This window comes from Triplophysa rosa, unplaced genomic scaffold (genome assembly GCF_024868665.1).
Source record: "Triplophysa rosa unplaced genomic scaffold, Trosa_1v2 scaffold378_ERROPOS86667+, whole genome shotgun sequence".
Lineage (NCBI taxonomy): Eukaryota > Metazoa > Chordata > Actinopteri > Cypriniformes > Nemacheilidae > Triplophysa > Triplophysa rosa.
This window is the reverse complement of record NW_026634382.1, coordinates 43,536-65,487: the sequence shown is the minus strand read 5'-3', so window position 1 is coordinate 65,487 and position 21,952 is coordinate 43,536. Positions and strand designations below refer to the sequence as shown.

The 21,952-nt window shown below is 42.7% G+C and overlaps 1 protein-coding gene across 2 annotated transcripts in view; it reads right to left on the bottom strand.

Annotated features, from left to right (window-relative positions):
* The window catches only part of mppe1 (metallophosphoesterase 1), a 45,212-nt gene that overhangs the window by 6,658 nt on the left and 16,602 nt on the right, over positions 1-21,952 (bottom strand). For both annotated transcript variants that reach the window (XM_057328151.1, XM_057328152.1), the window contains exons 5-7: positions 8,810-8,918; positions 5,102-5,170; positions 4,696-4,818 (exon numbers count right to left, since the gene is read on the bottom strand). In XM_057328151.1, coding sequence (XP_057184134.1) covers positions 4,696-4,818; positions 5,102-5,170; positions 8,810-8,918 — 301 coding nt within the window. The remainder of the gene's footprint in view (positions 1-4,695; positions 4,819-5,101; positions 5,171-8,809; positions 8,919-21,952) is intronic.

Genomic DNA, 21,952 nt, shown 5'->3' with positions numbered 1-21,952 from the left:
TCCACAGCCACAGGCAGTCGGATTGCACACTCGATAGGTCGTGTTCCAAAATGCATCTTGTGCCCTTGAAAGTAACTGCAGAAAGGGTACACCACTTGAACTGTTGTCTCAGATAAGGGAAAAACCGTGTTGTTTTTAAGACTGCATTCATTGTGTATGATTTAAACGGCTATATTTACAAAAAAAACGCTGTTCATCTCCCTCCAGAACTTTCACTTTAAAGGATCTGCCCTTCTAAATGCTTGTGGCACATGCATGAGATTGGAATTCACCCACAGATGCGATAATAGCGTTCAGTTTCTTGCACAGACCAATTGATTTGCTTATTGTGTGTTATAATGTTATGCCATACGGAACCGGGGACACTGAGCATACATTAACGGTGCCAGTGGGGCTAGAACAGCCTTAGCCAACAGGTTGGCACATATGGTTGTGTTGTTATGCCATACGGAACCGAGGGCACTGAGCATGCGTTAACAGTGCCAGTGGGGCTAGGGCAGCCTTAGCCATTGGCTAACGTATGGTTGCGTTGAGGTGTGATTCCACCATGCTAACAACAAAGTAAGTGTTGTTGAAGCTGCAGCCCTAATCTGGATAAGATAATTGATACAGGAAGTGGGGATCAGAGGACAGGTCCAGCGTAATATAATCAAGAACTGGCCAAAGTTGCTGAAAGAAGAAGCCACTGGCTGTGGTTGAAGCGGATGGACACAGTCTAGGCTGCCAAATGACCATGTAACAATGCAACACACACCCAGGTCTGATCAGCCTATGGTGGGCCTCCCTTGGCTGAGAGTGTCTTGTGGTCCAAAACACCCAATGAGCCTGAGGTACCAGTATTGAAGTCTCGAGACTCTGTCTTGAACTCGGTCTCAAGACCATATTTTTAGGGGCCAAGCCCCGAAGGGGCTATGGCCATTATTATTCCTGTTATTATTATTATTCTTAACCAATGGGAGTCTTTGGCAGCCCTATGAACCGTAAATAGGAAAATGATGAAATTTGTCACACTCGTAGTGGTGGTCCTCAATAGTCATGTGACCAATTATGGGGTCTCTAGCACTCACTCTATAGCGCCACCAGCAGTTAAAAAATGCACTTTTCAAACGGCTGTCACTTTTCAACCCATTGATGTACAAAAATTCTACTCGGCACACGTCATGCACTCGTAACGCTCATCGCATTCCATGCCTTACACTAAGACTCCGGCCATTACAGTAGTGGCCATCTCGAAAAGTACAGTATTGCATTTTTTTGCTACTAGTCCTAAAAATTGTGACCGATTGTCACAAAAATTGGCTCAGACTATCTTTGGACTGAGTTGCACAGACGTGACTCAAAAGAATTGCGATTTTTGTCCTTGTTCAAAAGTTATGAGTAGGGTTGGGTACCGGACTCGGTACTTTTAAGGCCACCGACCGAATTACGTCGGTACTACAGAGTATCGATTCACATTAAATCAATCAATGCCAAATTTCGCTACCTGAGAACGCATCGGGTGCTGCGTGAGAGCAGGTACGTTAGAGAGAGAGATCATTTCGCAAAGCGAAAATAAAACTGCTAATAAAGCAGGCTGTCCTAATCAACGTACAAAATGAAAATAAACACTCGACTCTACATATGGTTATCGTATTTATATTATTTATTTCACTTGTTCTTGTTTAGAAAATTAAGTATACACTCGCGTTGAGGAAATGCGCGCTCTGACGCAGCCGGCACGCACACACATAACACTGCGCTGAACATTTAAGTTAGTTAAGGCGCTTTGTGTTTTCTGTCCACCAATGAATAAAATCATCTCATGAAGTCCCGAAACAAAGTTATTAGTGACAGATTAGAGCAGTCGATGGAAAGAGGAGAGTGAGGAAGCTGTGAACAGCGCAGCAGGAGACTGATGCACATTTACATTATGTATTATTGTATGATCAGCATTATATATATACTGTATATATATATTTACATTTACGCATTTGGAAGACACTTTCGACTTCCATTGCATTATCCTATACATTTATACATAGGTATGTGCAATCCCCTGGGCTCGAACCAACAACCTTGCGTTGTTAACACAATGCTCTTACCACCATATACAGTATATATATTAGTGCTGTCAATTGATCACGATTAATCACACATAACAATAATATTTTAAAATATACTTTTACATTTTAATAATTTCACATTTAATCTTCAAATTGATGTAGAAACAACATATTTCTTTAACAGCGTCATTTTATGAATGAAAGAAAACATTTTGATATTAGTACTGTAACTGATGTCTCTATTTAATTGATTATTTTAACATTAATTATAGCCATTCAACAATATAATTGAGAGCCATCATGAAATATACAGAAATTGAAGGAAGTTCTCAAACACTTTACAGTCTTTAATGCTAAATTATCAATTAAATGCAGAAGAATTCTCATTAAAGCTACAAAATCACATTGATTTCTTCTTTTATTTTGTTCTTTGATTAACATTAGTGACAGGAGTCACAGCAGCACGTTTAAGAACGTGGCTCCTTTAAGAGCTGTCTCAGTACGCAGATTTGACTGTCATCGCACTCCCATTTTCACAACTCTTTGCATTCATTTAAGATTTTATTTTACACTTTTAGGTCTTGCTTAAGAAAATGCTAGACAAAACGGGATTTCTGACATAATCTTGTATGGTTTTATCCATTCAAGCATGAAAGAGAACTTAACACGGATGCGCTGTCTGACAGAGATTCACCGACGCAAACTTCAGCCCATGACTGTTTACACCAGACTGGACCTCGCGTTGCGTTTTGCCACGTCCCACAGATTAGAAGCTGTCTATCTTCATTGAACGCGTCAAAGCAACTGTTTAAAATCGCGCTTAAGTGGTTTAAAAGCCTGTACACAAATAAGAGCGTGATTACATAATGTAACGCTAGACAAAGAATGTCAAAACAAACGGATGCTGCGTTAATTGCGTTAAATATTTTTCACGCGTTAATTTGAAAAAATTAATCGCATGCGTTAACGCGTTAACGTTGACAGCCCTAATATATATATATATATATATATGTAACTCTTTCAGTATCTCTGTTAAAAATGTATATTGCAAATAAATCTGTTATTTTCAGTAATGATGCTGTTAAATATATTTTTATGGACTTTTCAAGTTTTGTTTTCTATATTATCTAATGGTCTGTTAATGGTGGAGGCCTCATGGTTTAGGTAAATTATCACACTGCATAAATAAATGATTATGTGTGTGATGAGGAAATAGAATAAGCTGGTAGTAATAATAATGCTGTAGTTATTTCTATTGTCGTCATTTTTTTTGTGTAAAATTTCAACAAAATGTTGAAATTGAGAGGTTTAGAGGTTTGTTTTTTATTACACAGAGAGTAAAGTACCGAAAAAAGGTACCGTTTGGTACCGGCACTGAATGCCAGGTACCGTATTGGTACCGGTACCTGCTAACAAGTGAACGGTACCCAACCCTAGTTATGAGGTTGCAAACTTTTCAAAGTTGACCCAAAAATGTATTGGAGGCTGTATCTCGGCCATTCTTCAATCTATTTGTACGAGACTTTGTGTGCTTCATCGACACCTAGGACTGGGGGTCCTTGCCAAAATGGGGAACAGCGCCACCCCATTCGCGAGGTCGCGAGATTTTAAAAATGTCTATTTTTGTTCATAACTTGTGAAATGTTTGTCAGAAAACCGAGATCTCGGTGTCTACTTATTCCTCGTGTCATGCCGGATCGTACGATTACGATTCTGTCACGATTGTATCATCAATCGTGATATCTATTGAATATATCGGCACCAAATTTGACGCATGTCACCAACTTATAGTTCCAAACGTACCCTGGAAGTTTCAAGACAGCGCCACCTAGTATTCATGAGATATAATGCATTAATTGCTAAAGAACCTTTTTATTTTATGGATTTGGGTGAATTGTTTTAATATAACACTATATATAACACTATATACGACAGCTCAGAGAGAAGAGACATGAAGCAGACCTGATACTGATGTCAGATACTACGTGATGGCGTCGCTGATATGCAAATTAGCGTGTGACGTCATCTGGGCAGGCTTTAGCTACTTTCCATTGAAAAAAGTTGGTAACACTGCTCTGGACTCGGTCTTGACTCGAACGAGCTGGCCTCGACTACAACACTGCGAATAATTGACAAACTCACTTAACTCTTATTTTCTGGTAATTGTATAACAATTTTCCGGGATCATCGATCTGTGTGAATGGGGTTAATGATGTACAACTCACATTGACAGGTGAATATTCGATCTGTCTGCTTACATGACGTATCCGATTCATATCCGATTTATTTCCACATATGATTGAGGCCTGAAATGATCTGAAAATATCGGAATCCATGTGCTTTTTCCTGCATACATGGTCATGGGTCATTTCCAATCTGTGCCACTTTGTAGGGAAAAAAATCGGAATTGGGACACTTGGTAGCGGCCTTAATTATGACGGAATTTTCAGTTTTGCGTGAACTATCCCTTTAAATCCAAGCAAGGTTTTGCATTTTCATTATGTGGGAACACTTACAACTGTGCCATTGATTGCAAGAGTAAATCAAGTGTGTGCTGAACATGTCCACATGTGCTCACAGTTATTTAAGTATACCTCAAAATGCTAAACATATTCCAAACGGATGCTGAACATAAAAAAGTGTACTGGCTCACCTTTTTGGAGGCAACCTGAGAAATGACATCATATCGCTCATGAAACTGCTGGTATCTTTCATTCAGTGGGGCTGCATCCACACCTGTGCACATGGCATCACTCACTCTATAGAGAGGGTAATGCTGAGAAACATCAAAACATTGTTACAGTGAAGAAAACACTTTCATGTTTACTAAAGTGTTTAAATATTACAGCAGCAAGTGTTTAAATATTACAGCAGCAATTTTCTAAAACATTGCACATATTACAAATATCATAAAACATTTTTCACAATGATGATAAAAAATGCATTTTGTTACCATGGTAAATTAGATTGATACTATCTATGTATTAACTTCTGTGTTCATTACTTGGCTTATCCCTTAAGCCTACATGCCATTTGAAATAAAAGTTAAACAATCTCACCTGTAGTAGAATTGGAGCTGTTGGGGCAAAAGTATCTGTGTTTTTGCAGTGGTCATCATGTTCTGTACCCTAATAAAAAGAAGTTACAGAGCCAGATGTCTATAGTGATTTAAGGTTATGCACAAACTTCATTTAATTGAGATTTGTTTAACAATGTAATCCATGTTAGGATGCAAATGTAAGCTAACAGTTAATGTCCGGGTAAAGATAATTCTGAGAATTGTTTCTAAACACAGTATAGATTTTAGAAATGTATTGCTTAAACACATAACAAAGACTCAAAAGTGTGAAGTACTTAATTGCGGAGTTAAACCATTAAACAGTTAAACAAGAACCGTTAAACTCGGTTCAGGATTTTTTGGGCGGGGCTAAAATGGGGGATCGATGACGCAATGGAGAGTCTGAGCATGCATGGCCCCTCCCCTATCACTAGAGCTCCAAGCATCAGGCGTCTGCTCAATCACGAGCTCATGGTTGCCAGTTCTCATGTGACGCACACATTTTCTGGATCTCTCATGCTCTCACTCTGCCCAACTAAACAAATCTCACGCCAAATATTGGCAAGCTCTCACTACGTAATTTTTGGCTGGATTTTGCTGTCGCAGACAGATTTCTAAGGTCTGCGACAAAACCTCCGGATCACGACCAAATCGGTGCTCATTTCGGTCGACGAAGCTCGTTAAGTATAAGCAGGTGTGCAACGTGATTTGGACCTATCTCGAGCTATCCCAGACGCTACGATATTTTCAAACCGGTTTGATATTATCGCCAAGTGAACTCATTGTGTGTGTGTCACTGTGGAACTAATCCAGCCAATCACAGCGCAGAAGGTTTGTGTCAAATTACTGCGTGGAGGAATTAAAAACTGCTGGCATGTAGTCATTAACATTACAGAGCGTGTTAAATGGCTAGTATAACAGACATAAACCTATTTTAAACTATTCTAAAGCACCAAGTCTGTATAATGGAATATAGAAAACACTTTAAAAACACTTAATGTTTCCTGCTCCATTTCAGAGGCTGGCGTAAACGCACCAACAACAATTTGCCATTCACCATCAAACTAGAAGTGTGCATGATCTGGGATGTGTTTTCGCTGTTGGTCCTTGACCAAAGTCTTGTTGTTAGCGCACTTTGTCTGCATTGTGTTGTGTGGGTTCTGCTACAACAAGAATGTGAAGGATGACAAGAAACCTTGTTGTGTAGTGTAAGCGCCATAGTAATTCAAGTAGTCTCACAGTCACGTAGTCTCAACTTGGTTTAACAGGCAGACGTGAATGGACAGATGGGAATAACGCGAACGGAAGGAGGATCACTGCGCATTATCGCGACGTGCTTTCAGTGAATGGTGTTTAATTAAAGTTCGAGAGGAGCACGAGCAGAAAATTCACCCGGCTGGTTCGCTATCAGCAATCTCAGCATCTACCCTATCGGCTCCTTAGAGAACCACTACAAATAGACAAAGCTGTTTTACCTGAATTCTCTCTACAGTCTTCACGCATCCCTCCATCACACCAATGTTGTATCAAAATCCTACTCCCCGTGAGATTACGACTCCCCAATTTTCACCTACGAAGGTTAGGGTTAGGATTAGGTGTGGGGGCGGGATTTAGAGATAGGGACCAATCACAAAGCAGCATCATAAGTGAATGAACCAATCAGAAGTAGGGGAGTCATAATCTCACGGGGAGTCGAATTTCGGTACAACACCGGCACCTCACCACGAGCCTGTTTTCTCCCACAGGACAACAGGGGAGTGCTCTGGGTTCGGGCTAATATTGGGCCCGGAACTCTCTCCCCAGACAGCATGCCAAATACCCATACCTTTTAACCTGCATTATTATCTGCAACACACTTTCCTTTCAAATTCAGAACACATTTGATTCTCACTTTACACGGACTTTAACTGTCATTTACTAAAAATACTAATTGGAAATACATAAAAACTAAACTAAAATTAGAACTGAAATAGAGTAAATGAATTAAACTTATATAGCAATAATAAATAAATAAGTAACAATGACAAAGGCACATAACAAAATTGTTCAAAATTTAACTAAAATGATCATGAAATATCTTCTTTTCCTTTCGGCTGTTCCCTTCAGGGGTCGCCACAGCAAATCATCTGCCTCCATCTACTCATCTATGCCCTATTCCCTGCATCCTCTTCTCTCAGACCGACTACCTTCATGTCCTCCTTCACTACATCCATAAACCTCCTCTTTGGTCTTCCTCTTGGCCTCCTGCCTGGCAGCTCTAACCTCAGCATCCTTTTACCGATATATTCACTCTTCCTCCTCTGAACATGTCCAAACCATCTCAACCTGGCCTCTCTAACTTTGTCTCCAAAATATCTCACATGTGCTGTCCCTCTGATGTACTCATTCCTGATCCTATCCATCCTCGTCACTCCCAAAGAGAACCTCAACATCTTCAGCTCTGCTACCTCTAACTCTTCCTCCTGTCTTTTCCTCAGTGCAACTGTCTCCAAACCATACATCATCTCTGGTCTCACTACTGCCCTGTACACCTTTCCTTTCATTCTTGCTGGTACTCTTTTATCACACAACAGACCTGACACTTTTCTCCACCCATTCCAACCTGCCTGCACATGCTTCTTCACCTCTTTTCCACACTCCCCATTACTCTGGACTGTTGACACTAAGTACTTAAAATCCTGCACCTTCTTTACCTCTTCTCCCTGTAACCTCACTGTTCCACTTGGATCCCTCTCATTCACACACATGTATTCTGTCTTGCTGCGACTAACCTTCATTCCTCTTCTTTCCAGAGCAAACCTCCACCTCTCTAGACTTTCCTCCACCTGCTCCCTGCTCTCACAACAGATCACAATATCATCCGCAAACATCATAGTCCATGGAGATTCCTGTCTGACCTCATCTGTCAGCCTGTCCATCACCACCGCAAACAAGAAGGAGCTCAGAGCCGATCCTTGATGCAGTCCCACCTTCACCGTGAACTCCTCTGTCACACCTACCGCACACCTTACCACTGTCCTACTGCTCTCATACATATCCTGCACCACTCTAACATAGTCATAATCATACGCTTTCTCTAAATCTACAAAGACACAATGCAGCTATTTCTGACCCTCTCTGTATTTCTCCATCAACCTTCTCAAAGCAAATATCGCATCTGTAGTGATCTTTCTTGGCATGAAACCATACTGCTGCTCACAAATGCTCACTTCTCCCCTTAGCCTTGCTTCCACTACTCTTTCCCACAACTTCATTGTATGGCTCATCAGCGTAATACCTCTGTAGTTTCCACAACTCTGCACATCTCCCTTGTTCTTAAAAATCGGCACCAAAACATTTCTCCTCCATTCCTCAGGCATCCTCTCACTCTCGAAGACCTCATTGAACAACCTAGCTAAAAACTCTACTGCCATCTCTCCTAGACACTTCCATACCTCCACTGGTATGTCATCCGGACCAATCATGAAATATAAAATATTCTAATTCAAAATTTGAATATTTTAATTAAATTATATTTTAACATTTTAAAATTAAATTATATTTTACAAAAATTAAAAAAACTTACAGTTAAAAGACTAAAATAACTGGCTCAAAGATGTCACAACAAAACAATAATAAATATGATACTGACAATGCTCATTTTGAACGTTTGAGAACTTTAAGTCATTTTGAGTTAACGCCAAAACTTTTTTATCTAAATATTTATTACCTGAATGGAGCAATTAAGACCATGTGAGAGTTTGTATAATTCGTTTTCTACACGCTGACAGATGGGGCAGTGATCACCATGCAACGCAACACTGTTCACTAGTAAGAAACTGTAAAAATACAGAGACAAACCTGTTCATGTTTCGTTCATTTATAAACCTCATAAGATCAATGACTAGTAAACAGAAAACAGTCTGAACAAGTCCCCCTGTGGTAAAAAGCAAGCTTTATTATGTTGTTTAAATGTCTGTGAGGTGTTTGTAATATGCTTTAAGACTAACCATGTGCAAATTCATCATTCAACATCACTGCTTATTGAATATTTTCTCTATAAAACCACAGTTTAGCAAAGACAGTCTTAAAACAGCCTGTTTTCTACGGCACAAACATATAACACAGTTGACAGAGTGGATCAGGTAGTCAAAGCCACAGATATGTGAATGCCACATAGACTTGTAAATTGGCACCACACTGTGCTAACAAAGCATAATTGCTGTAGTGTATTTCGGGGAAACTATGAGTTTAACCACAGTTACATACGTATAATTAATGGTGATAAACCATCAATTATTTTATACACTTTACCTGATGCAGCAGAATTAATAATAGCGACAGACTAAATGTACTCGTCCAGCGAGCGATCAGCAGATCGTATATCAACTCTAAGAAATATTACTTCCCTGGCCTTCGAAAAACAATATTCTTACTGTAGTACAGTACCACTTCAGAAATCTTAACGAAATCAAGCAGTTTAAGTGACGTTGATATGTGATAAATAAACACAGAAACGATTCGAGCGTGGATACAAATGCGGTTTTATTTACTACACTGAATGGGAAATAAAACCAACTAACTAACAAAGACCAAACACTAACAAACAAACATAAAACGTAAAAGCAGTAAAGAATGAAAGAAATAGACAAAGCAAAGAGTGGCAGTATTAAATCAGCTATTCGCATCTGCGTAAATCATCAAGGTCAATATCCTTATTTAAAAGGGGCAAAGCTTAAGTGCAGCTATTTATAAATAGATCAGATACTTGCATTGGCTTCTAGGTTGTGCTGGGACAAATTCATGGTGCGCGTGGAAAAAGGTTTCAGAGTCCTGATGAGTTCAAAGCGAGCGGGTGAGTCCGTTGGATTCTTTCTTAGAACCAGATTGGCTGACGAAGGTAGAACGGATTTAGCCGAAGCAAACTGCCGGAAGAAGCTGTCTCCGAGGAGAGAGACAGGTTTCGAGAGGGTGAACGAAACACGAGCGAGCGCGAACACACACAAGCGAGCGAACACGAGTGTACAAGTGAGCACGAAAACACACAAAAGAGCACGGTATCCTGCGTGCCCAGATGTTTTAATCCCGGGGGCGTCACGCCCCTTCAAATTGGGCGATCCAATGTGATGAGATAGTTTTGGGTGCGAAAACATGTTTCTTTGTCCGGCACACTAGCTCATTTGCATTTATGGTCACCTGGGAGTTTGGAGCAGGAATAGTCTTAGAATAAAATAAAATGAGTATGGTATAAAACACATTACTGTGCTATACACCATATTCTAAGAAATGAAGAGAGAACATTTAGATATGACCCATGAAAGGGTTATAATCACATTGACCTGTAGTTTGTACAAGAATATAAATATACACAGAATACCACTAAGCACACATGCCTTTGAGGTTATAGGTGAAGGAGAATAACATGGGGACAAGCATACAATGTGGAGATACATGTATATTCACTTTAAACCAGTCTTTTGTGGCTAAGGAAAGAGAAATTATTTTGGAAGAATTTGAGGCTCTCAGTCCCTGGGGCCCACATGGCTTTTCTCACTTTGGTGAACAGTCCTGTCCTCCCCCAAGAACCTCTTTTGAAGTCCAGGGGAGAGTATTGGAATCTGTCCTGGTCAGTGATGAAGGTGTTGAGATAGGGCAGTTGGACCAGACTCGTTGGTGCCTGGTAGAAGCCCTGGTGAGAGGTTACTGTGTTTTACGATCTTATGATTCCAGCTGGTAAACTTTGATCCGACCAGACCCTACATTGCATAACTTTAAATGTATAATAATTTATATGTAAGAAATAATTTATAAAGAATATAACACTGTGTTTAAAGCGAAACTATTCGACTAAAGCAAATAAAACAAATTTCAGCACCGGTTTAAAATGGGTAATTATGAAACGTGTTTATCTTTCATTTCCAATGTCTATATTATAATGTATTCTCTTGATTCTCTGGGCTGCCTTCGTGCACAGACTGACGACGAAGTCATGATGTTCGGCTGCTGTTTGTAACCAAACGCTGCCAGCGTTTTTTTTTTACTAAAAAAGCGCCTTGGCCAACTTTTTCTTGTCAAAAAGAAGTTAAGTGTGAACACAGGCTTAAACTAGAGATTTATACTGGGGCTAGCCACTGCTGCGGAGCAGAGCGAGGGCTCAGCCCCAGACGTGTAATGTATATTGAAATATCGAAAATGTGTTTAAAAACCATATCATCGTTATCGAAATTAATTCTATCACAATAGTTATTGTTATTGAATTATTGTCCAGCCCTACTCGAAGGTGAGTAACTGATCACAGAATTTTCATTTTTGGATGAAGTATCCCTTTAACAAAATGAATAGCATGATAAAGCTGTACCCGCTAACACAAATAAACAAAATACCTCTGAATTTTCCCCTACTTTACAATACATGCTTAGTTTGGGGTTCATTATTATTTTTAAATTTACATTTTTGGGGTAATTTTACAAGAAACCCCTCAAACTTGTAGGAAACACTGTAAAAAGTGATAAACATGATTGTGTATGTTGCCAGTCCTGTGAAAAACACAAAATAAAAGGCACTTTTTTTCACATTCACAAGTGTGTGATTGGAGGTTTATAACTCTGGCCCGTGTGATGCATAAACCTAAATTCATGTTTGTTTGATTCCAGCAGGTGTCAGACAATATAGAAAAAATATTTGTTTCTCTTTATTGTTCTTTTTGAGACTTATTTTAGTTCATGTCAAGGGAGGCAAAGTGTCCTTTTTCTGCCTGAATGTGGCATACCCAATTGAGTGCCTCAGAGATTACGTATTTTTGTATACAAACCCCGGTAGCGAGATAGGATTTTAGGACTCTGGTTACATCGCCCCAAAGTCTATGGGTTTTTTGAATGGGTTTTTGGTAAATCGCCTGAAATAAGGTCTGTGGTTAAAAAACCTCAAAATATTTTCACATGTTATTCTATGACGTAAAACACATCAATTATAACCCGCTTGTGTTATTTTAAAGCCTTATTGTGTCTCAAAACGGTGGTTGCTAACAAGTTGCTAAAAGCGACTACTTCCTTTGTCGGGGATGTTAGACGTCATGGCACATATAAAGCTCACAAATAATGCAACATGGGCACGAATCTCTTAAAACATAACGTAATTACTTACCAGGGAAAACATTTTTAATTAAGTTTGAGAAAGGTGTCGGAGGCTTGGTGGTGGTGACGTTGATATTGAGCGACCTTAAGTGTAGTCTGTTTATAGCATCGTGTTAGCTTTTTACTTCTGACGATTGTATTACACCAATAAAAATCATCTTTAACAAAGAGGCACAAACTAGAATTGGATACTTGCGAGCTCTGTGCTGGACCAATATCCATATGCGCGTGTAGAGATGGAATTGTTCAAAGGGTTTCAGAATGCAGTCCAGCTGGAAAGTTCCGGGCCTCGTGATCGGCCGCATGGCTTAGCCATGTAGGGTATGGTCGGATCAAAGTTTACCATCTGTGATCGTAAAACACAGTAACCTCTCAGCAGGACTACGACCAGTCACCAACAAGTCTGGCCAAATGTCCTATTCTCAACACCTTCATCACTGACCAGGACAGATTCGGATACTCTCCCCTAGACTTCAAAGGAGGTTCTTGGGGGAGGACAGGACTGTTCACCAAAGTGAGAAAAGCCATGTGGCCCCCAGGGACTGAGAGCCTCATATTCTTCCAAAAGAATGTCTCTTTCGCTTTCCTTAGCCACAAAAGACTGGTTTAAAGTGTATACACATGAATCTCCACATTGTATGCTTGTCTCTATGTTATTCTCCTTCACCTATAACCTCAAAGGCATATGTGCTTAGTGGTATTCTGTGTATATTTACATTCTTGTCCAAACTACAGGTCAATGTTATTGTAACCCTTTCATGTTTCATATCTACGTGTTTCCCTTTTCATTTCTTTGAATATGGTGTATAGCACAGTAATGTATTTTATACCATACTCATTTTATTCTATTCTAAGTCTATTTCTGCTCCAAACTCCCAGGCGACCATAAATGCAAATGAGTTAGTGTGCCGGACAAAGAAACATGTTTACGCGCCCAAAACTATGTCATCACATTGGATCGCCCACCTTGGAGGGGCGTGACGCCCTCTGTGTTAAAATATCTGAACACGCAGGAAAGCTTGCTCTTTTGTGTATGTTCGTTCGCTTCTGTGTGTTCGCGCACGTGCGCGTTCACTCGCACGTGTTCTTTCAACCTCTCGAGACCTGTCTCTCCTCGGAGACAGCTTCTTCCAGCAGTTTGCTTCAGCAAAATCCGATGGACTCACGGCTTGCTCTGAACACATCAGGACCCTTTGATACACGCGCCAGCACGGTCCTGAGAAACAAAGAAGCTAATGCAAGTATCTGAGCTATTGCTAACTAGTTGCGTATAAGCTTTGCCCCTTTTAAATAAGGAGATTGTCCTCGATGGTTCGTGCAGATGTGAATAGCTGATTTAATACTGCTATTTTCTTTGCTTTATCTATTTCTTTCATTCTCTACTGTTTTACGTTTTTATGTTTGTTTGTTTGTTAGTTAATGTTTGGTCTTTGTTAGCTAGTTGATTTTATTTCCCCCATAGTGTAGATAAATAAACCGCATGTGTATCCACGCTCGAATCGTTTCTGTGTTTATTTATCACATATTAACTTCACTTAAACTGCTTGATTTCGTTAGGATTTCTGAAGTGGTACTGTACTACAGTAAGAATATTGTTTTTCCAGGCCAGGGGAGTAATATTTCTTAGAGTTGATATACGATCTGCTGATCACTCGGTGGACGAGTGTATTTAGTTTGTCGCTGTTATTAACTCTGCTGCATCAGGTAAAGTGTATAAAATAATTAATGGTTAATCACCAATAATTATTTGTATGTTACTGTCTTTAAACTCATAGTTTCCCCCTAAATACAGAAATGCACTACAGTGCTTTTAGATTTTTTGGGCTTTAAAAGTATATAACTCTGGCGCTATAGTGTCAGCGACCTATAGTCAGTTCTGTTAGATGACAGCAGGCTTCAGCAAATTGAGAAAAAAAAGAAATGTTTTGGTCATGTTCTGTTCAAGACTTATTATAACGTTCCCTATCAAAAGCTACACTCGATGCTGCGTTTCAAACGCTATGGGAGACCGTTCTTTGTTCAACTGGTTGTGAAGCATGTGTGTCAAACATGCCAAGAATTGGCTTTAAATAACCTCGGCAGGTGACGTGGCTAATTACCCCCACACCTGCAGATTATAAATACGAGTGAAAGCGGACGCATCTTCGGGTTCTTTTGTCTTCAAGGACCGCTTTGTGTGCATGTGCATATATGTTGTGAGGGAGAAGTCTCCCTCTTCTTTATTTTTTCTCAGTGTGGTACAAAAGAGAAAGAAAATAGTAGATTTTACACTAGTATCTAAGCACTTTTTTAGTCACTTAGCCTAGTGTAAAATAAGCTTAAGGGAAAAAGATCTTACCATGGCTGACTCGGATTGGAGATGTGTCTCTCCCTGTGAGCGGATCCTCTCCGATTTCGATAAGCATGAGTTCTGCTTTGAATACTTGGGGGCTGATGATGCCACCCGGGGACTTGAGGGAGAGTGCGAACTCTGCGATGTCTTTGACTTCCGGGTTCTGCATGCTCGGCTCGCCTTTTTTAAGCGAGACCGAGCCACCTCTTCCTCGTCCTGGGGTTCGCGGTTTGATCTTGCTGAGGCACGGGAGACGGTTCCGTCCGCTTCGCCTGTGCATTCGCCGAACCTCGACGTCCTCGCGTCCGCTTCTGAAGCGTGTCCCGGCACTTCTTCTCTGCCGGCAGAGGACAAGGCTTCCCTTGTTTCTGCGGGGTTAGAAACCTCGGGGCGGGGTCCTCTTGCGATGTTAAGGTGATTTAGGATTTACTCAGGGCGGTAACCAAGGCAGTCGACAGGCTCAAACTCGACTGGCCGTAGGAACAAGAGGCCCCCAAGGGATCAAAGCTTGACGACAGATATCTGTCGGGTGGCCGGAGGGATGAACCCCAACATCAGGCTCTCCCTTTCTTCGAGGATCTCCACGAATAAATCTTGATTGATTCGACCATCATTGGCGCAAGGACACAGGGGTACACGGCGATGCCCCGGGACGAAGAGACGTTGGCGAGCAATATCTCGCCTGGAACTTTGTCGTCCCTGAAAAAGCCTTCTCTTCCAACCAAGCCTTGCAGAGTCACATCTGCGCTGGTGGGAAAGGCTTTTCAGGCAGCGGGTCAGGCTGGTGCTGCCCTGCACACCATGGTGGTTCTGCAGGCGTACCAGGCTGACCTGCTGGATGATGTCAGCAGTGGCAGGGTAATCGATGAAGCAGCGTTCTCAGATCTACGCTGCGCCACATATTTGTCTCTCCGTGCAACCAAGCAAACAGCCCGTGCCATCGGCCGTTCTATGGCTGCTTTGGTCACTGAGGTGAGGCATCTGTGGTTGAACCTCACGGGAATCAAGGAAAGGGCCTTCCTCCTTGATGTCCTGATCTTGCCTTCCGGACTGTTTGGTGATGCGGTTAATACCGTAGTCACCAGGTTCCGGGAGGCGAGTCGTCACGAGGAGGCATTCGTCAAATATCTCCCTGCTGTGCCCAAGCGTCTGGAGTGTCGGCCACCCACTCCGGACCAGTTCCCCAGTCCCGACCAGGCACAGTCTCGGGTGGGTCCGATCTACCTGAGGTGTGGGGTCCGATCTATTTGAGGTGTGAGGTCCTCAGCGAGAGTGTGACGAGTCGTGCCCCCCCTCGCAGAGGCAGGGGAGCAGCCCACCGTGCCTCTCAGGCCGCCTCGGGAGGGCCAGACCTGAGGCACTTTATCTCTTCCAAAAAGAAGAGATCCTGAGATTTGTGTGCCCGGGACTGTGGGGGTGTACCCCCCCCCGGGGAGGGGTGCGTCAAATTCCAAAAGAAATTAGAGGCTCCTCTTCGGCACCCTCAGTTTTGCAATCCCCGCCGCCACCGGCGTTTCGGGGATTAGCGGTTTCAAAAAGAATGCTAAATGTTTGGTCGTCTCCTGCCAGACCTCAGGACGTCGGGCATTTGGCATCCCCCCAACAAGAACGAAGTGCCGACATTGATACACCTTTCAGAGAAGCTGGCAGCGTGGAAACTACTGCCAGGTATCTCTCCATGGGTAGAAAGGTCTGTAGCCAAGGGCTACAGGATTCGATTTTTATATCGCCCTCCGAGTTTCAACGGCATAGTTTCAACTTCCGTGCAACCGGAGCGAGTGCATCTGTTGGCACAAGAATTACAAGCTCTGCTGAACAAAGGAGCCATAGAACGTGTTCTCCTACATGACAGAGAGACAGGCTATTACAGCCGGTATTTTCTAGTTCCCAAGAGGGATGGGGGGTTGCGTCCGATTCTAGATCTTCGCGGATTAAACCGCTACCTAAAGACGCATAGATTCAAAATGTTGACAATCAAGATGATTGTGTCTCAAATTCAGTTGCATGACTGGTTCGTGACGATTGATCTGAAGGATGCATACTTTCATATAGTGATCCTGCCACAACACAGGAAATTCCTGAGGTTCGCTTTCGGGGGCGAAACGTACCAGTATCGGGTTCTTCCATTCGGTCTTGCCTTGTCACCCCGCACATACACGAAATGCATGGATGCAGCTCTGGCTCCTCTGTGACTCCAGGGCATCCGCATTTTGAATTACATAGACGACTGGTTGGTTTTAGATCAGTCTCGGGGGCTAGCGCTTCGACATCGGGATGTAGTCCTAGCTCATCTCAAGGCTCTCGGGTTAAGACTCAACGCCACAAAGAGCGTTCTCTCCTCTATGCAAAATACAACGTATACAATATATAAGCTCCTGCATGCGTCGAATCCATCCTGAGCACCCTGAGGAGCATCAGGCTAGGTCAGAAAGTCACTATTCATCACTTTCGAAGAATTCTCGGTCTCATGGCGGCGGCTTCCACAGTGATACCTCTGGGCCTCCTGCATATGAGACCGTTTCAGTTGTGGCTCAGAGCCAGGGGGTTTCATTCAAGGGCCAACCCCCAGAGGCAGATAAGGGTGACGCGCCAGGGGCTTCGCACCCTTTCTATGTGGTTCAAGAGCTCGGTTTCTGACTTTAGGTCCCACTCTCGGTCCGTGTTGTCGTCGCAAGATGCTAACGTCAGACGCTTCCCTCACAGGCTGGGGTGTGGTCTTAGATGGCCGTCCAGCCCAGGGGGTCTGGAGAGGTCAATTTCTTGAATGGCACATCAATTGCCTCGAGAGATGGCTGTATTCCGGGCCCTGAAACACTTCCTCCGGGAGTTACGACGCAACCATGTCCTAGTGCGGGTGGACAACACTTCAGTAGTCTCGTACATAAATCACCAGGGTGGTCTGCAGTCGCACCACCTGAAAAAACTGGCCCAGTTGATCCTGCCTTGGGCAGAGGGCAAATTCCTGTCCCTCAGAGCAATATCCCAGGGCACATGAATGTGGGAGCAGACTTGCTGTCCAGACAAGCTGTGAAAACGAGGAGTGGAAACCACCCCGAGATAGTCAAACAAATCTGGGAAAGATTTTACGAAGCAGAGGTGGACCACTTTGCTACGCAGGAGACAGCGCAATGTCCCCTCTACTTCTCTCTGACTCATCCAGCTCCCCTGGGTCTGGACGCGATGGCCCAGACTGCGTCTTTACGCATATCCTCCGATAGCTCTGCTCCCGGGAGTCCTGGCGAAGGTCCGTCAACAGGGGTCTCGCCTCCAATTGGTAGCTCCTTGTTGGCCAACCAGAGTCTGGTTCTCGGACCTAGTATCCCTCCTCGACGACTCGCCATGAGCGATCCCAGTCAGGAGGGATCTCTTGTCTTAAGGGCACGGGACAATACTTCATCCCCGTCCCGAGCTCTGGAATCTCAATGTCTGGCCCCTGAAGGGTACCAGCTGAGAGGTGCTGGGCTTCCGCCCGATGTAGTAGAGACTATTCTAAGTGCTAGGGCTCCCTCCACTAGAAGGAGCTACGCCCTTAGATGGAGCGTTTTTGACAGATGGTACATGGCACACCATGCAGATCCAATTCACTGCCAGATTGTTTCAGTGTTGGAGTTTCTGCAAGAGAAACTGTCCTCCGGAACATGCCCCGGTACTCGCAGGGTTTATGTGGCCATCATTTCGGCCTGCCACGCCCTGATTGATGGGGTTTTTGTGGGAAAACACCCTTTAGTCGCCTTCTTTATTCGTGGAGCGAGGCAGCTGAGGCCTCCTTCTAGGCTTCCTTCTAGACTTCATGGGACTTAGCTATAGTGCTCGAGGGCCTGGTTGGCGCCCCTTTCGAACCCATGGAGACAGCACCTGTCAGGCTTTTGACCCTTAAGATGGTTTTTCTAACGGCAATCACTTCTCTTAAGATAATTGGAGATTTGCAGGCGCTCTCAACCTCGCCCTCCTGTTTAATTTTTGCCCCTGGGATGGTCAAAGCTATTCTGCATCCTCACCCGAGTTATCTGCCTAAAGTTCCGCTCTCCACCGTGTATCCAGTTGTTCTTGAGGCCTTCTGCCCTCCGCCGTTCACGACGTCGGAGCAGGAACAATTACACTTACTGTGTCCAGTATGTGCTCTTCTAAATTACGTCCACCGCACCAGCCAGTGGCATATATCAGAGCAGCTTTTCATATGTTATGGGGGCCGCAATCAGGGGGCGGCTGCCACCAAGCAGACTATATCACATTGGGTGAGGGATGCTATTGCTAAACATAAACAGGGTTCTAGAGTGCGACCTTATTTCTCAATGGTGCGACTAAGAAAAATCTGAGGTCGCACCGGTGCGACCAGCCGTTCGAGGGAGAAAAAAAGTCTCCGCAACTCTGAAAGTCTTCTTGTGATTCAACAACAGACACACATTAGGCCCATATCGTGGTCTAAACCAATCAGAGATAGTGAGGGGCGGACCCCCCTCTGATTGGCCGTGGTCCAGATTTTCCTGTACGTGTGTGTACCAGAGGTCGCGTTAAACGAAATTTCTCTGTCATTGACAGATTTCTTTTACCAGTGACGGAAAAATCTGAAGGCCGTCTGTCCGTCATTTTGATGGATTACAATGAGGGCAATTTGTAACTCCCCGTTTCCCTTCATTAGAGCGTGATATGCTCGCGAAGGGACGTGCGTGTTTTCAACTGTCATTGTTACAGACTAGACATATGTGATGCGATCTGGGAAAACCCGTCAGATGTCGCGCTGGGACGCGGGAAAGACAGTTCACCTATCAAAGTAAACCTCATAACATGAAGAATGAAGGAGTATCAATGCACATTTCCCGCCAGTCCTGTGTAAACTACGGCATGCAACGTTTTTTATACAATGTTTTCGTGAGATGACATAGCTCCCCGTCTGCAGCACCAGGAGTTATCCGATCGCAAAACATACAAGGGACGATCATGAGTCCAGACACTATGCACATGATAAACAAGGTAAAACTTGCTTCACTGCTTATTAGTTGTTGTCCGTAATGTTTGCTAGTTTCCTTGTGTAGTGATAATGGCAGAGCTCTCGTTCTTTAAGTGTGCCCTGCACCATTTTCCTTACTTTCGTTTTATTCAAACGGTTTTGTACAGTATTTTTATAGACTTCAACACTGGGAAATGTTTTTTTTATTAAATTGTTATTAGAGTAAGTCTTTTACTACTCTAAAGTGACTNGGCTTCCCTCTTATACCCGGACATCCGGGGAGGAGCCCGGCATGCAAATTTCATTCGCCAATTTTCATTGGCCTTTTCTAAATACTCAGAAGATGATAGGTTCTCAAGACAAACCCCATTCTGTCGGTTCGACACAACGTCTTGTTCCCTCCATCAGGGAACCGAGGTTACATCCGTAACCAAGACATTTCCTACCTTTCGCATGTGGTATTTTTATTTGAACTCACCTTTTGTATTAAAAAAAATATGTTTGGTGTTTGCACATGTGGCAAAACTAATAGAGGGTATGGACGTGTGGCCACTTTACCACGTGAACACCACTTGAGCACGCCGGAGCGCGCCCCCGAGGGTGGCAAAACATTCAGCAAAATGACTGCTTACAATATCAGGAAGCAATTCCAAGCAACATTCCAGTTTCCAGGAACACCTGATTTATTTTTAAGTCAAAGGGAAGTCATAAGGATCACCATCTAGTCCAGCTGCTTGTAATTTCAGCAAATAATTGCGTGTTTTAGTCCCGGTATCTTTGTTTCTCATATTCCCCTCAGCCATTTTGCTGGGTGTTTCGCCACCCCGGGAGCGTGTCCCAGGGAGGTGTCACCAGGTGTTCACGTGGGAAAGTGATGTCAATGCACCCTCTATACTAACTGTTAGGGCTGTCACGATTATTAAATAATCGTCTCATCGCGATTGTTTGACCTCATCGCAATGGTTTTAAGCGGCAGTCCGCAAGATTTTTGGAGTAAAAATGAGCTAAAACCAATTGCGCTGCAGTGATAGCTGTCCACTGCTCCGGTTGTACGTGTGTTCACGACTTGCTGTGCGTGTGTTCACTACTCTCTGGATGGGTTAAATGCAGAGGTCACATTTCGAGTATGGGTGACCATATCTGACTAATAGGTCACTTTCACTTTTTTTATAAAATATGCAATATGAAGATGCACTACAGCTCCCCCTAGTGTCTTCTATAGAGATGTGCAATAATTGCGATGATCTTAAAGCGGCAGTCCGTAGGATTGGCCTCTTTATCGCCATCTCAGTTCGTAAAATTGCTACTGCAAGTGATGTGTGGAGATATTTCTTTACATGAGTTGTGATTCGGCACTGCTCAACTGCTCGTATGAGTCTGATGTTTTGAGTGAGATGCTAATTTTCCTTCATTTCAAAGTGAAAGTTCAAGATGTATATGTGAATACCACGGAGGGAAATTGCATCAAAACTAAAACACTCAACACAATAATGCAGTGTTGATTGAAGCTCTGTTATTCTGTCTCCTCATGGGGACAAACTCCTGTCCAGCTGCAATAAAAGCATTTTAACTATACTTCCTTGATAAAGAGTGCCTTTTTAATGTTTAATCTAATCCTGCTATTTGAGTAAATTGAAAAAACTAATTCTGTCATTCATGTTTGCTACAATATGTTAGGCTATTAGTTTTAGTATAATGCAGGATTAAGCTGAACTGTTAAATAGTAATATTTTAATAAACTTTATATACCATCAGCAGATACTCAAAATAAAATGACTCTGATTGGGGGCACTTAAAAATGTGATCGGGACATCCCTACTTCAAAATGACATAAAATACTGCTAAAAGTGATAAATCTGTCAATTCTATGGTAAACACAAAAAAACATGTGCAAAAGGACTACAATAGCGAATCAGAGAACAGACTACACTGGCCATTGAGAGAGAGAGTCGTGACAATGGAAGTTCACATTTTTCGAGCGTTATGTGATTAATCAGAAAACCAAGGATTTCCAGGAGGCTTTATTTTAGGAATTTTGTATTTCTAACAGGCAACTGCACAATGATCACTAATGTCATTGCAAAATAAGCCTGTTGAGCTATGTTTGTGTGATGTATTTGATATTATTAAATCAATCAAAGTGGATTTGTTTGGATCTTTATGGTTTGGTCCTTGTTGGTACATTTATAACTCAACTCAACTCAACTTTATTTATATAGCGCTTTTACAATTTTCATTGTTACAAAGCAGCTGCACATGAGACACATTGACTACAAGCAAAACAATCAAAGTTGTACCTGCAAAAACAAGAAAAGGTTGAAACACAGAAGACAGACACACCCACACACAAAACACTCCACACACACAACACGCACACGCACCAACACACACAGACACAGAGACACACACACACACGGATGCGCACGCACACACACACACACACACACACACACACAACAC